At 41.7% G+C, this 17,120-nt stretch overlaps 1 protein-coding gene across 1 annotated transcript; it reads left to right on the top strand.

The window, feature by feature from the left end:
- The first annotated feature begins 16 nt into the window (after positions 1-16).
- LOC124718853 (neurofilament heavy polypeptide-like) lies at positions 17-10,607 on the top strand. Its single transcript, XM_047244478.1, has 5 exons — positions 17-252; positions 333-509; positions 2,705-2,813; positions 5,426-5,643; positions 8,367-10,607. Exons 1-5 carry the CDS (start codon positions 109-111, stop codon positions 9,801-9,803), a joined length of 2,085 nt encoding a protein of 694 aa, XP_047100434.1. The 5' UTR covers positions 17-108; the 3' UTR covers positions 9,804-10,607.
- Positions 10,608-17,120: the final 6,513 nt, after the last annotated feature.

Raw genomic sequence — 17,120 nt, 5'->3', positions numbered from 1 at the left:
GCCGTAATTTGAAATCTAAGTATTCGTATCTTTGGTAGCGTCGCGTAGGTAGACGAATAGGAAGTTTTGTGCTTTTGTTTCTTGAGAGAAACGTTAGTTAGTAGCAATATGATTGTCCCTGGAAATACTATTAAGTTAGTAGACGTTGGCACCTCCATTGCAGTTTTGCCCGAAGCCGAATCACAGTCACCAGTTGTGAAAGCTGTGAGGAATATAAAGAAGAAAAATGCCGGGGCTTTTATACGACTGCAGGTAAGCGTGATTACTGCTTGTGCAACAATTTTTTTAGTCTAACTGCTTACCCCTAGTTCATTTTTATATTAATGTTTTAGCCGACTACATCTCAGACCGACAAAACAAACACACAGAAAGAATCTGGAAATGCAACCTCTGGGAGGGGCGTTGTGTACCTCAGCCACATACCAGATGGCTTTTATGAAGATGAAATGCGCCAATATTTTAGTCAGTTTGGACGTGTTACCAGAGTAAAGTTAGCACGTAGTAGAAAGGTAAGTTTATATACGAGGATCTTTTTTCTTTCCTTGATGCAGGTATCTTCTGGGCATGACGTGCAACAAAAAGTAATATTTCTTCTTTGTGAAGTGGTTATTATTTCCACGATGTCATTGCTAGAGGGCAAATGGAAAAGATACTGTCTTTTGTGGGCCCAAGTACGCCCATAGAGAAAACACGGGTGTTAATCTGTAAGTAAAGTTTTTTTACATACAACATGCACAGAGTGCTATTTGCTATAAGACATGAGGGAGATGATATGTTTTATTTTTTATGTGGTGTGCCTTTCAGTGTCACTGACATAATCTTATACAGGTCTTCCAAGTACTTCTTGTCTGTGTGTTTATATCTTAGGAGTACATGAAGACGACTGTCAGTTGTCGAAATATTTAGTTCAAAATGAAATCAGCTCTTCTAGAAAACCGAAAACAAATCCTCTACAACTATACTCGGCAGAGGACACATCCTATTTTACCAGTTAGGGTTTCTTCTTGTTGCATTCATGTATGGAGTGTGGGAAGAATGAGTGTTTGAATGCCTCTGTGCATGCCGTAATTATTCTAATGATCCCTATGTGAATGATAATTAGGGGATTGTAGTATATTCCTAGAGTCATCATTTTAAGCCAGTTCTTGAACCTTTGGTCGTAGGCTTTCTTGGGATGGTTTACATCTCTCTTCAAGAGTCTTCCAGTTCAGTTCCTTCAGTATCTCTGTGGCACTCTCCTACAGATCAAACAAACCTGTGACCATTCATGCTGCCCTTTGTATACATTGTATATCCCCTGTTAGTCTTGTTTTGTATGGGTCCCACACACTTGAGCCATATTCTAGAATAGATCACATGTTTGTGTCACTGTTTCATCGTATGCTGTTTGACTTTCTGGGTGCTGAATGGCAACATTATCAGTGAGCTTATGCTTGCAGCTCTTATTGTGAGCAGATTCCATCATATATGGAAGAATGGTTCACTTACAGCAAGGATTATGCAGCATATACCTAGATTTGAATGCAGCAGATAAGTTGTCTGCTGATATGTTCTTCATTACAGTTAAGTTAATTTTGGACCAAATTAAGTTATTTGTTAATTGTTTTACATTTATTACTTTTACCTTCTTCAAATAACTTACATGAATGCCGCTGGGGGGCTTAACGTATCATGTATGTAACACTAGGTACTGTTGTGAGCAAAATATAATTTCTAATGGGAAAAATTAAAAGTTTTTGTACTAAATGAAATGAATTAAACATGAGCTCAAATAAGAAACTATTTGGTGTGATAAACAGCACAACATTTGACAAACTGTCCCACATTCCATTTCTTGCACCAGGTACATGTTAATGTCATACAGATTACTCCAGCACACTTTCTTTCGGGCTGCTGTATTTTCACAATCAGATGGTTCATTTCACCAGTGTAGAGCTAATTTGCTATAGTACAGGCGTTGTTCACCACGTCCTTCCTCCTCACGTACGCCTGCACATCTTCTCTTTGAAAATTTATGTGAGACACTGTATTTTCATTTTTGTAGTAGAGTATCCAGGCATTGTGCAGTTATATCCCATAACCAACTGAAAAGAGGCCAGCACCATTTCCTGTTATGGATATTTATCCCATGCTGATTTGCATTTTGATTCATTTGATTAGTTCCACCTGTGTGCTGAAATTCTGTCAGAATGATGGGTCGAGGAACTACAATTAAGAAAACTGCTGTCGGTGTACATGTTAAAGTGGAAAAAAAGCTTTTCTTCCTGAGCTATGACTTTCTTCTTAAGGGAGGAGGGAGAGATTTTGAGAAATGTTAGTAAGGAGAGGCAGTATAGTCAGACCACAGAATGAGATAGACCTACCAGTTGCATGGATGAGAAGAGGCAGATATGGGGGAGGCAAGCAGAGAGAGTAGGTCCACTTTATATGCTGCCTGCTTCAGAGGATGTAAAAATGTTGTACTATTTTCAGAACTTCCCCCTTAGCTTTTAAAATAGTGCTGAAGACAGACCAAATTAAGTGTTGGATAAAACAGGCTCACACTTCAAGGATACAAGTTAGAAAACTAAACATCAGTTATCCTAGGTTTTGTGTTTAAGCCCAGGCTACCTCATAATGTTAAGAGATGGTCTCCTATTTTTGTCATAATCTTCCATTTGTGATTTCCTGTTGTTGTATTAATTTCTTCTATTTGTCTTAACAGACTGGCAGAAGTAGAGGATATGCATTCATCGAATTTCAGTACGCTGAAGTAGCCAAGGTTGTTGCTGAGACCATGAACAATTACTTGTTATACAACAGACTTCTCAAAGGTTTGTATTAAATAATTGTGTTGTCAGAATTTGGCTTTATTACATAATGTCTGGGTTATGTTAAATTAAATCCACTGCTGCTGTATTGCGCAATATATGTGGCTCACATAACCGCCAACTGTTGCATTGGTATACAATTACACTTTACATACTATATTGGAGCCGTGAAAAATTAAAACTGCCTTTTCCTCTCGAACAGTGTGAATAATATAACAGGCTTTCTGGTTACAACGCACCAACATGTGAAAATATCAGTGTTGCCGAATGTGTAACCAATAAGCTTGCTGAATAAGAATACCGTGTGGGTGCTTACACCAGTCCATTACGGGCTGATCCTATCTCATCACATCTGTGAAAGCAGCAATGTCATATACCAGCTGTTCTGCAATCACTGCACAGCGTTTTATCTGCGGATCATCAACCGTCTGTTTGCCAGAATGAACCTCTGCAAACGCACTGTTCCCACATCCTCTACCCAACCGTCCCCACCCTCCCCCACCTCCCTCCCGTACGGTCACCTACTGGAAACACGGCAACTTCTTTCCTCTTACTCTGTCTTGCTCTTTAAGAAATGCACTTCCGTGATGACCTCTCTCCAACAATTTGTGATTATCTGTTCTGACGGAACCGTGCTGGCCCCTAGATAGCAATCTGGTTTGCATTGATATCACTGGTGACTGGATCCCCCTTCGTACCAGCCCTGAAGCAACAGTGGTGTGTGAGTGCGAATGACCCCAGCAATCACCATTTGCAATGTCTGCCTCCCTCCAGGTAGGCCGCTTCCTTATGTCGAACTGCCAACCTCAATCCAGCAACTCCCGCACCTCCTCCTCGGAAACTTTAATGCACACCACACTCTGTACGGGAGTGCCACTTCGATGGGTAGGGGTCTCCTAATAGACCGACTTACTACAGACTTCGATTTATCTCCCTCGATAACAGTTCCCCTACCAACTTCAGTGCCACTCGTGGCACCTTTTCTGCTATCGATCTCTCTCTCTCTCTCTCTCTCTCTCTCTCTCTCTCTGTCTCTCTCTCTCTCTCTCTCTCTCTCTCTCTCTCTCTCTCTCTCTCTCTCTCTTCCCATGCTCTCATGGCTTCACTACATTGTCATTGACAGTGACCACTTTCTGGTAACTACAGTTTCCCTGCCTGCGAGGCAGACAGGCCCCCACGTCTGACATTCTGCAAAACCAGTTGGCCTTTGGATATGTCTGCTGTGCTCTTCAACACCTCTCTCTCTCTCAGATTGCACTAATGTGGTCACGCAAAAGCCTCAGACACTAATCCTCGTGCCTCTGCTTATCCCCCATCTACAGGTGCCCCTCGTGGTGGACAGAGGACATAGCAGTCACTATCCAGGACTGCTGACACGCGCTGTAACGATTTGACACCCTTCGCAGACCAATCGTATTGATTTTAAGCTTGTCCTTGCTACGATTTGCTACCTTGTTAAATAGAGTAAAAAGGAATGCTGGAGGCACTGTTTCCTCCCTGGGGTCTGATATCTCCTCATTGCAGGTTTGGTCCAAACTCCGTACCGTTCTGGACTGCCAGCATCTGTCAACTGTCAGGGTCTTATCCTGCAGGGTGCTCTGTGTATTTATCCGTCAGTCCCATAAAGGCATTTCCCATTTACGATTGTTATAGTCTGCCACCTCACTTAGTGTCAACTTTTGTACAATATGTGATCCATATTTAGCTTTTTCTGTTGCCATAGAATATATCCAGAGGTCATTTTGGGATTAAGGGATGTTATAGTTTTATAGCAAGAAGGTAGAAATGCTGTATTTTTGTGTGTTATGACCCTTAAAGCCAAATTGGATGAATGTTTATCACTGATGCCCAAGAGATAACTTATGAGCATATCAAAGTTAACACTAGAAATAGTAAGAGAAAATACAGTGTTACTACAAGCTTCACTGAGTTTGAAATGTGTGAATGTCGATAGTTAGCTGAAGTAACAGAACACGGATTGGTTTACCAGAAAAGTGCTATTTTGTGTGCAGGACAGAGTATGGAAAAACCTTTTCCTCGGAAGCTACTAAAATTTATATCCACGCAAATCCGTATTATTCCTTTTCTGTTCAGATTTGTGCATTTGGTTGAATCTGTCAGTATTGTAAAGATATCACATACAGTGTAGGGTGTAAATTTGAAACACGAGGTTTGTAAGTGATACTGCTCGGTCAGACGAGAATCTTACGGTGCGCGCGGATGGACTCGAATTTTCGTAGTGTCTGATGCGAACGGAAGTGTCGAAGGTTATGTGCAGGTAGTCAGAATGCTTAGTAAATATTAACACCCCCATTTGGCATGCAGTGATGTCATTTTTTGCAGCAAACTCAAAACCTAAACATAGTGGAAGGAAAGGAGATGGAGTATTCGAGCCCTTGCATCTTGAAATCGTGAGCAAATCATTTTGAGCAATTAACTTACTTTTGTACCATGTATTTCTTACTAGAGGATTGTACGAGACATCTGACTCTGCACTTCTGCTCGGCTCTCGAGTCTAGTTAACTTTAATCCTACTTGTCTAATCCTTACTGTTTTCCACGTCATCTTAAAAATTAAAGAAAATGTTCTGATAACTGAAATATGTTACTTTACAGCAAGTTACATGGACAAGCAGTATCCTGCAGCATTTTGGAACCAACAATCTTGTGGGCCTCAAAATTGTCCACTCGCAAGAAATCGACGAATAGAAATAAAACGAAAAAATGCGATTCTGAATCCTGCGAAGGAACTGGCACAGCAGGGGAGGAGGCGGAGGCAGCTGGCAAAGACTCTGAATCGCCTGAGGGATGCTGGAGTGGATCATACTCTTGAGGTACAGTGTGGATTATATGCTCCAGGTACAGCACTCGGTCTGATGTGCTGTTGTGCAATTGTGGCCATTGTTATTACTGGTCTTTCCTCTGAGACAACTTACTTACCGTATTCGAGCCTCGATATCCCTGTGCAGTGTTCACTCCCCCACATTTCCTCCATTACCAAACTGAAATTTCCTCGATGGCACAGTTTATCTCCTCTCGACGATCCTTTGCTTTGGCAGAGTTGTGCCCCAAATTACTTTTCTCTCCATTCGGACCGGTACCTCTTTACTAGTTACTCGAACTACCCGTAATGTCTGTTGAGGTAGCAACCGTCAACACCTTTACGCATTTGCCGTAAGTACAATCTCACTTAACTTTTCGCCAGGCGTCCGATACGGCTCACGTCGGGTACAGCAGGCGGCAGTAAGGCAGCGGATGACCGTAGGCAGCCGTGTCCGGAACTGGCAGCAACGAGCCTCGTCACAGGCGACAGGAAGTGCTCTCCACCGAGCTGTCCTGTACACGTGGTCGGTTCCCGCTCCACTGTGAGCACACTCTGGCCTCGGGTAATATCGAACGCCGACTGTCACGTCCCGGCGAGAGCCTCCAGTTAACTCCTCCGGCAGAAATAAGGCAGCCGAGACTCGGTACACGCCACGAGCAAAGATGAGAGCACGAAGGCGAGGTACTCGCAAATACGCTGGCGCGCCACCGAAACGCCACGGCTTTTTTGGTGTCGCATTTCCTACTCTAAAACCCGATTAAATTAGGCTTCGTTCCACTACCCACATTTCACTTTTGTTTGTGTTCGTCTCTGATCCACTCTTTTTGCTGTCTCTGGCCGAATGTCGTCGGCAAACCTTCAAGTTCTTATTACACCTCCTCGAACTGTGGTGGCCTTTACAGATTTCTCCTCAGTTTCCTTTAGTGCTTGCACAGGTACAGATTGGACAACATAGAGGGTAGGCTGTGACACAGTCTCATTCCCTTCTGTGAACTACCTCTCCCTTTCTGCACAGGTTGAAGATAACTTTCACATCCTGTATTTTAGTTCTGATGACCACAGTTTCAGAAATTTTATTCCAGGCAAAATTGAACATCCCCCAGGTTGGCTTCTACCAGTCATTCATTATGTGAAAAATTTGTCATTATTTTGCAACCGTGAATTTTAAAACCGAAGGTTTGGTAATATTCTCACGACAGCACCTGCTTCTGCGGAATTTGAATTACGTCACTCTTCTCGAGGTCCAAGGGTATTTCTCCTGTCTCGCATATCGGGTGGAGTAATTTTGTTACAACTGGCTCTCCAGGGGACCTGTCGAATTGTGTAGGAATGCCATCTGCTCCGGGTGTCCTGTGTACTCGCATCTTGTAGTGTCACATCCCCATTTCCTCTTCTTTTCCCATAATACCAACAGCAAGTTTCTTTCCTTAGTATAGCCCCTCTATATATTCCTTTCAGCCTTCCCTTCTGAGATTGGTACTGGCTTGCCATTTGGGTCTTGACATTCACATAACTGTTTCTCTTTTATACAAAGCTTTCTGTAATTTTTTTATAGGTGGCATTTTTTCCCATAGTCACGTGTATTTTACAGCTTTGCATTTCTCCTCAGCCATTCGTTCTGTGCCATTTTGCCTTCTCTGTCAACCTTTTTTTTTTAATGTGTGTATTCCCATTTGTCACATTTCCTGTGTGTTCCATGTCTGAAAATCACCCTTTGTGGTGCATGCAATGCTGCCAAGTCTGATTTGTCCCTGATATGGAATGTTTTACCCTGGAAAACAAGATCCGAGTGGCATATTTGTGGCACTGTTGTAACTTCTCTGTGCACAGCTGTGGCATACATAGTAGTTGGAAATGTGTGTGTCCCCTCCAAGCCAGCAGCACATTGCCTTAAATAATGCTTTCTCAAGCATTGTTTACATTCGTTTGGGTACTGCACCAGAGAAAATAAGCATCACTGGCTTGCTCTTGGCACATGAACTTGCAGGTATTAACTAACCTAAAAATGTACCACATCTAATAGCAAACAACGGAAACTTCAGGTTGGAATCTCAACAAAGTAAGGAAAAGGCAGGTTAGTACTTAGTGTAAAGATGACACATTAAGTTGCAGACAGGTGCAATTGTGGCATTCTGGCCCGAGAGGTAGTGATACGAGTCGTGGGGAGGACATTTATAAATGGGCATTTGCCCAAAGCACTTTCAAATGCCCAAAATGTGGGAATATATATAAAAAAAAGTACATTTTGAAGATTTTACTGCCAAAACTGTATAATTTACCAATTAAAAGGGAGGAATGGGACGATACTGCAGATATTAAAAAGTTGGTAAACGTTTACACTAGCCTTTATTACAAGGAATGAAAGGAAACGAGAGATTTTTTTTTTTCCCTAGCATTTCAACAGCTGCTTACCATTTACAATGTGTGGCCTAAAGCTTATGTGTAAGTGTGTTTTAATTGTATCTCTCTGGAGCTTAACATGTCACCTTTACATAAGTAGCAATCTGTCTTTCCTTCCATTGTTGCTGCTACTAATATCATTAGTCTGCAAATAAAGGAAATGCTCATGTAATGTTGTTCAGTAAACTGCCATCAGTCACCAATAGAAATATCTGCTCTTTCATCGATTACACCCGGTCGGAAGAGTCATTTTACGGATATGTTGTTAATTACTTCCATAGTTTGTCATTACTGTCTTTTTTTCCATCAAATGTATATCATTTCTGATTTCAGGTAAAAGATCAAGTAGAGCTGTCTACAAGAGGAAAAAAAATTGGTGGTGCAAAAAATACAAAGCAAGAGAAACAGGCATCCGAAGAAAGTGTGAAGGTGGAAGAGGACTCTAGGAACAGCCAGCCAGTGCTGCTAGTGGATGAGAGTGATGACGAAATTGAATTCAACGTGCCATCTTTTGTTATCAGGAAAACCTTGAAGAGGCGGAGCAGTAGTCCGGCATTGGAGCAGTCTCCCAAAGTAAAGCGGGGCAAGCATGTTAAGAGTGAGCCACTGACATCACCAACTCGGGAAGCTCTCAGGTCTCCAGAAAAACAGAATGGAGAGGCAAGTTCCAGATCTAACCACAAAAGTAGAAAGAGTGGTAGAGTCAGTGTTATTCCGAAGCACATCAGCTCTGGGTTTCACGTAACTATTACTCCGGGGAAGTCCAAGCAGAATAAATTGGCCAGCAAGGAGAACCGAGAGAGCCAGTCACCTGTGCAATCTGAGGAATCACCAAAACAATTGGGCACACCGAAAGCAGTTGACGCCGCATCTCCGAGATTGTCCAAGTCGGTCGAATCTTCCACAAATAAAAAGATTAGAAACAGTAGACTCTCCACCGAGAATAAGATCGATGGATCCCCAGAAAATACTGAAATACCAAAGGTACACAGACGGAGCACAGAGACGCCAGAAATTTTGGACGGTGTTACGCCCACTCCCGTTGCAGATAGTGCTGTTAGAAAAGTGTCCCCTAAAGCAGTAAAAACCCCAAAGCAGATGAAAAATAATCCACACACTATCGAGAAAAGAAAAACACCTAAGTTGATGGACGTCCGCGGCAGTGTTGCATCAGGGCCTGAGAAAACTGTTTTACTGAAAAGTAATGGGAAGAGAATTTCTCCAAAAGCAACACCAAATGTGCACTGCCCAGTACAAAAACTTAACTCTGTTGACAGGAGTCCCTTAAAAACACCAGTTAGGCGGAAGTCTTTACCGTTGTCAAAACCTAATTTGGAAGACAAGAAACGCACAGGACTGAAGACTCCACTGAAAACTCCAATAGGCAGGAAGAGCCAAAACTGGACTGCCTCAAGCGGCCCAAACCGTTCACCAAATTTAATGCAGAAACTTGGTTCAGAAGACAAGAAACGTACAGGACTGAAGACTCCACTGAAAACTCCAGTAGGCAGGAAGAGCCAAAACTGGACTGCCACAAGTGGCCCAAAACGTTCACCAAAATTAATGCAGCAACTTGGTTCGGAAGACAAGAAACGCACAGGACTAAAGACACCTTCGAAAACTCCAATAGGCAGGAAGAGCCAAAACTGGACTGCTGCAAGCAGCCCGAAGCGTTCACCACTGTCCCATAGCACCGCCTTGAAGAAGCACGACAGTGCTAGTCCAAAAGCTTCGAAACCTGCAAGAAAGAGCTTGAAGTTAAATAAGTAGATGTTGAAAAAAGGACTCCTGTATTGGGAGAGAACCCAGAGGCCATAACAACATTGTCAGAATGAGATTTTTCACTGTATCATGTATTTGACTACACCTGGAGTGTAATGCACATTTGTTAGTTTCTAAAATGAACAAAAGAGAATTATTCGACAGTTACGGTGCGATTCGTCGATTCTTTTCATATGTGTTGCGAGCGTGGAATCAGTTTGTTCCTTAGTTTTTGTAGAGTACTTATTAATAGTTGTTTTTATTTGGCATATCAGTACAACTGTCTTTGGTTTCTTTCCCAGACTGAGGATAAATAATGTGAATTTTTCCTCAGTATCTTAATGATATTCTTTTTTATCTGCACTTAACACTACCTATGGCTAATGCGAAATATGTACTGTAGATATATTTTTAGAAAGCCTATACAATATTTACTGATGTTTAAGTGTGCTATGTTTTATCACTTGGTGGTGCAATACTGATTTTTTTAAATAAGAAAATTGTTTCTCAGCCAGTGGCAGCTTATTTGCCACTGAATCATTGTAAAGCCTCAGCTGTAATTGTTTTGATTTTTATTTTGCATAGAATAAATTGTCTGATATTTTTATTTTAAAATGTTAAGTCTCTTGTTTGCAAGTGAACATTTGTTGGTAATTATCAATTTCACCTGAATATAGATTTTCTTAGACTTTTAAAATGCAATAAGAAAATGATATTGTAATGTGACTGGTCAAATTTTTGAGTCATTTGAAGGATAAATTGTAATAATGATTGATTTGTAATGAGAGAGGAAATACACTGTAGCTAAAATAATCAAAGTATTTCTTGAGGCTTTAATAATAAGTCCTTAATAATTACATTGGAAATTACTTTTAATATATACACACATACAAAAAGTATCTCATTAGATATTACCTAATAAATATAGTGTATTGCCCTGAAGCCGAGCATATCATCCCGATCAGTGTGCTCTACCGCAGGGTTGTCAACTTCCCTCTCTGCATCAGTTCACAGGTGACCATTTGTTTGGGTTTACAACTGACTAGTAGTTGTACCCGCGTAAAACTTTGCAGAAGATTTATGTAGTCAGACAGGTGTATGACATAACTTACTTTCAGATGAAGCCTGTGACAAGACTGCCATATGGATGCAGTAGGGCTGGGAAGGATTGTTGTGGATGGAATGTAGTCATTTCCAGGTAATTAAGTCCTACTGTAAGGTATGGTGAAGTTGTTCCAGTCAGGGGTGAGAGGGGGAGGTTTGCCCTGCAATTGGAAATGACTGTCTGTGAAAGCATACCAAGTGATTGATTGTGCACGGGTGCTATCCTAATTTCACTGCCGAACTCGTGTGTCTTAAGTTCCGACAATATAATGAAAATGATAGGTTGATTTGCAGGCAGGCACAACAAGACTACTAATCCAGAATTTTCCATTGTTTGTTCCTACAATATGCAATTTTATAAGTATTTCACTTAGAATGAGTAGTCTCTTCCCACTTGTACTAAAATTCATTCACAGTATGGAAGTCTGGTGGCGTCTTATAGACACGTGCCAGCTTGTTACGGTAGACTCTGAATCACATAGCAGCTTTAGATCAGGCCACTGGCAGAAGTGAGAAAGCAATAAGAGTTAGAAAAAGGAGTCTCAGACACACTGGGGATCGAACTCCAGACATCTGCCTCGTGCACTGTCACTGAGCTACGGTATCTCTCACCGATCGGATACATCTGACATTCTGGCCACATTTGCAGTGGAATTTCTTCGGTTGTAAATGTTTACAGTGAGTGGCTACACCTGAAAATTGATATGTCGAGCCGGGACAACTAATAAATGAATGAAAGGTGGGCAGGAGATAAACTGCAGTCAGCAACCAAATGGGAAAGTACCTGCAGTGTCAGTTGCTGGCCGACTTCTGCAAAGTGCGGCACGTTACGAACTCCTTTGAGGACGGGGCGCGTGCTGCGGATGTGTACGAGGTTAAGTTTTTATGGGCAGTGTCTAAATAGTGGAAGAAATGTCACTGAAATATTACAACTGTCCAACAGCATGAAGAGTCAGAGGCTGTGCTGGCAACTCGATACCCGATTGTCGGCAGCAGAAACTTCAGCTGTGTGTCTGACAACTGCCACTGTAATGGCACATGCTCCACCACTGGAAACGAGTCTACTTGACAGTTTTAAATGCGGGTTCTACAATGTATACCTGTAAGAGCTATGAGAACTCTGTCATCTTTGTTACTACGAAACACGTCCCTTCTATTGCCATCTGTTTGCTACTGTGAATGACGTACAGAATACAGTACACACACAAGTATATATTCCTCTATTATTGTCCATGGATACAGCATGCATGAACACCTGTAAATCGTACTCAGTTCTGGGTAAGTGCACCACATACATTAGTCCTTATGGAACCAGTTTGTGAAATGCTTTTACACTGTAGCTTTTATGTTTGTTCTTACCAGCATAATGAAAGTGTGTTATTCTAGACCTTGGAACTAGTAGAGTACGGTACATAGAATTTCAGCATCTATCAAGATTTTTCATCCTGTAGTCTACGTGACCCTGTGTGAACAATTAATGTAGCCATATTGTGTGCCCTTTGCCCACAAGATTGCTAGAATGCAGTTCTGTCAATCACTGTTGCAAAGATGTGGTGAAGATAAACTTTCCACGACAAGACACGTTTCACCGACAAAGCTGGTTTTACACTAGATAGGATTGTCAATTTTCAGAAACGCGGTGTGGGCTGATGCAAATCATCCTGCAGTTGAAGCAGCAAGGTGTCTGTGCCAATTCTCAGTTGATGTACAGGTAGGAATTATTGACGATAAGCTATTAGGAGCTTACATTCTACCGTACATGCTGATGGGTCCTGTATCCAGTATTGCCAGTTCCTATCAAACAGCTCGCTTGTCCCAGTATACGAAATTTCATTCAGACAACTGGAGATGTAATGTGTGCATGATGAAGCACCAGTCCATTATTTCAGAAATGCCCGAGAACATCTCACAGTACCCGAGCCATGTTAATGATGTACACACATTACAGGAACGTGTCATTAGTATCTGAGTATCTGCCAGCACAGTTGTGAGCAAACTAGTTTTTCACTGAGTGTGTGACTGCCTCAGATGGACAGAACAACATCAAATATGCTAGGGTGGCTAGAGATGATGGTTGTGTGTGTGTGTGTGTGTGTGTGTGTGTGTGTGTGTGTGTGTGTGTGTGTGTGTGTGTGTGTGTGTGTGTGTTTCTACTTTAGAAGGTCTTTGGGAGGTCAGATGTTGGACACCAATTTAGTGTCTTATTATAGCAATGATTCACAAATGCAGGTCATATGTAACAGCAAGCAGGTAACATTATAATCTCTGCTGTTTCACAGTAATAGAATGTGTTCTCATTTGTTTACACCATTCTGTAGCTCTTCTTAATAGCAAAGATCATGCAGCAGACATTTCATAGTAGCGAAGATGAAGATGACCATGTACCCACATCTCTTAAGGTATGCACTTCACTGCAGATTTTTTCATGGATTTGGTCCATGCTACCACATCTAAAAATGTGGAATACTTCTAATACCCTGTATAAACTGTTCAGATGAGTACCAAGGTAGTCCCTCAAACTAGGCTACCACAGGATCTCTCTCCCCCCCCCCCCTTACAAGGCTTGTTGAAACTGAGTAAAATGCGTCACCTCTAATGATCATTATATTGACAAGAGATTTGAATTTTCTTTGCTGCACATTATGGGTCCATCTCTACATGTTATTCAAGATTTTGTAGCAGAATCTTTGTGGTCTTTTCTTTTTTCCTCCTCCATACACTTTGCCACCACAAGTTGGTGTGGTATGCTCTGTATCCATTACATCTGAGATTCCATTGTATCGCAGTTTGAGGATACGACGAATTATTTTATCTACTAGTAATACTAGTGACGAATATAACTGATACTGTGACTAGTCACAACATATACGATGACAACGGGATTATCTGCTTTCTCTTAACTTCACGACATTGCGTCACCAACTTCCAAAATTAAATCTGTAACTTGTATAATTTTACTTTTATACAAGCAAACAGAAAAATCAGGATGGAATAAAGACAAGAGGGATAAATTGCTACTCGCCATTACAAAGGGGTCATTGAGTTGCAGGCAGGCACCACACAGACTGCTATACACGTGAACTTCTGCCAAAGGCCTCCTTCTAAAGTAGAAAATGCACACACATGACCAATGTCTCTGGCCACCCTGGCATATTCATTAACCCAAGTGTCCACAGATTAAGTCTCCCATCAGGCGCAGTTGTGCACATTCCGGCCTCTGTAACCAGAGGTCGTGTGTGTTTTCTGTTTTAGAACAAGGCATTCTGTCAGAAAGCTCAGATGTATAGCAGTCTCTCTATTGTGCTGTCTGTGACTCGACGTTCCTTCTGTACGGTGACTTTTATCTTTACACATTTACGTATATGTGGTGCTCGGTGGAGAGAACTTGTGGTACTGCTATCATTCTGTATTCCATTTGCAAATGGCACGTGGGAGGAGCAACTGTCATTAAGCTTCTAGACAAGCTCCAGTCTCTCTTATTTTGCAAAGCAAATGTTGCTCACTTCTTCTTGTAGTATTGACATTACAGCTCTTTGTGATGCAGTCTTCCTCACTTAACAGACCTGTGATGAAACACTGCTTCTCTGTCAATCTTCTCAATCTCGTATCAATCCTACCCAGACTTGAGGAACAATATTCTTAAGGGAGTCAGAAGAGGACCCCCTCTGATGCGTTACATTCTCCAATGAATGTGTTTTTCAATTAGTTTTATGTGGTTATTCCACTTGTAGTGGCTCCACACACACTTCTAGATATATCACGTAATTGGACAGTAATGGATGTTCCCCTTACTTACGCATTGATAGACACTCGGAGCTTTAACTCGTTTCCTTCCTACTTACCTTCCGATCTGTTGCAAAACAGTTAGTCATCTTTCCAATAGTTAACAAAAATATCCCCTGTAAGGCAACTCGAATTGCGGGAAAAATTTTCCGAGTCGCAAAACAGTTCCTCAGCTGAAACACGAGCTTTTCCTGGCATATAAGATATTTACGGGAATGCAGTTGACAACTGCCGATATTTTGACAGGTGCAGACCTTGTCTTCTAGGCACAAACACTGCACAGAAATGCTGTGCAAGGGATTTTGAAACCTCTGTTTGGAGAACATATCTGGACACACAATTCATATACACTGTAAACACTAGCACCACCACACAACCAAAGATAACTGATGTCAGAAATTATCAATGGTGAATATTAATTACCAACAGGTAAGGCATCATTAGCTCTGTCATGCCAGAAAGGATGATCACGGTTTGCAGAAGGCAGTTGTCATTTGTATTCCTTGCAGTTGTGACAAGTCCGTTAAGACCACACCGGACCAGTGTTCTGTGCATAAGTGACTGACACACACACTGAAGCTGAGCAAAGTTGCTACTGCAAAACATTGTCGTGGCACCAGTCACCGTACGGAATGCGACACCAGAGAGAGACTGGCATGCATTTCCAGCTGTTGGGATAGTGTTATTAAGGAAGCAGTTGGAAATTAAATTAGCAAGTGAACTTGCAGAGATGGAGGTTTTTGTATACATTCTGTGCTCCCGACTTTGCGAAAAACAGAGGTACAGACTTAATGCTACCTCACCTGTCTGTCGTTAATATTCGTTATCAGTCATTTCTGGCATCGATTATCTTTTGGTGTGTGGTGGTGCTAGTGTTTTGGATATGTGTTATCTTTCCAGATATGCTCTGCAAACTGAGGTTTCGAATTCCCTCGCACAGTGTTTCTTTGGTGCATTTGTGGCTCGAAAATGACGGGGTCAAAATATCTGAACTTGTCAGACACGCCACTCGGCTGCATTTCCATTTGTTATTTTAACAACTTCAGCTGTTCTTGTTTTAGTATGCTAAGCAGAAAGTAAAATCTATCACTCCAGTATTAAAATTTTTGCCAATAAAAGTTTTACGATGGCTGGAATTTGGAAAGATGGCAGCGCCTAAGATGCTTTATTTTTTTGAATAGCACGGAAAATACAACAGACGGTGACTGTGTACATATTCACTGATACTTTGCAAGCTACCTTGTGTTACCAGAAGTATTATCACCCCCCTCTATTTGTGAATGGCATACAGTAACATATTATACTAAAAGGAAATGCACTTCACTTCAAGGTTGTCCCCTCACTGAGTAGGAACGGATTGACTGGCGCTATAGCAAGATATAGAGCTTTGGTCACAAAGTTCCTCTGGCAGGGCGGTACGACATACGGAACAGGTTCCCAGCCATCCGGATGCTCAAAGGCTTCTTTAGTAACAGAACCCAGTACGCTGTCCTCGACGGCGAACATTCACCAGAGAGGAGGATATGAACAGGAGTGCCACGGGAGAGTGATAATACCGCTATTATTTTCTATAGACACAAATGATAGAATGATAGGGTGGGCACCCATCTGTGGTCCTTTGCTGATGATGCTATGGTGTACGGGAAGGTGTCAAAGTTGAGTGATTGTAGAAGCATCCAAAACAACTTAGAAAAAATTTCAAGTTGGTCTGATGAGTGGCAATGCTCTAAATGTAGAAAAACCTATAATGTGAGAATACGGCATTAGTTGTGTGGTGCTCGACATAGTCACATTGGTTAAATATCTAGACGTAACATAGCAAAGCGATACAAAATGGAAAGAGCGTGTGAGAGGTTTGTGGTACGGAAGGTGAATGGTCAGCTTTGATTTATTGGGATCTTTAAAGGAGACCGCATATACGACACTAGTGCAACCCATTCTTCAGTACTCCTCAAGTGTTTGGAATCTGCACAAGGTCAGATAGGGGAAGATAACAAAGCAATTCAGAGGCAGGTTATTACGTTTGTTACCGGTACATTCACAATGGAGATGCTTTGGGAAATGAAATGGGATTCCCTGGAGGGAAGGTGACATTCCTTTCAAGCAACACTACAGAGAAAATGTAGAGAACTGACATTTGAAGTAAACTGCAGAACAATTCTACTGCCACCAACATACATTTTGTGTAAGGACCATGATGATGAAATGACATACTAGGGCTCGTACGGAGGCATAGAGACAGTCTTTTTTTTTCTCTTGCTCTATTTGCGAGTGGAACAGGAATGGAAACTACTAGTAGAGGTCCAGGGCACCCTCTGCCATTCACCGTATGGTGGCTTTCAGAGTATGTATGTAGAGGGAGGTAAATATATAGAGAGATGTAAGGGATGGTAAATTGATATTCAAAATTTACTCAACCGAGAACTCAATAATTGTTTG

This window comes from Schistocerca piceifrons, chromosome 10, assembly GCF_021461385.2.
Source record: "Schistocerca piceifrons isolate TAMUIC-IGC-003096 chromosome 10, iqSchPice1.1, whole genome shotgun sequence".
Classification (NCBI taxonomy): Eukaryota; Metazoa; Arthropoda; class Insecta; order Orthoptera; family Acrididae; genus Schistocerca; species Schistocerca piceifrons.
Note: the sequence above shows the minus strand (reverse complement) of the source record. Positions and strands in the feature narration are given on the sequence as shown.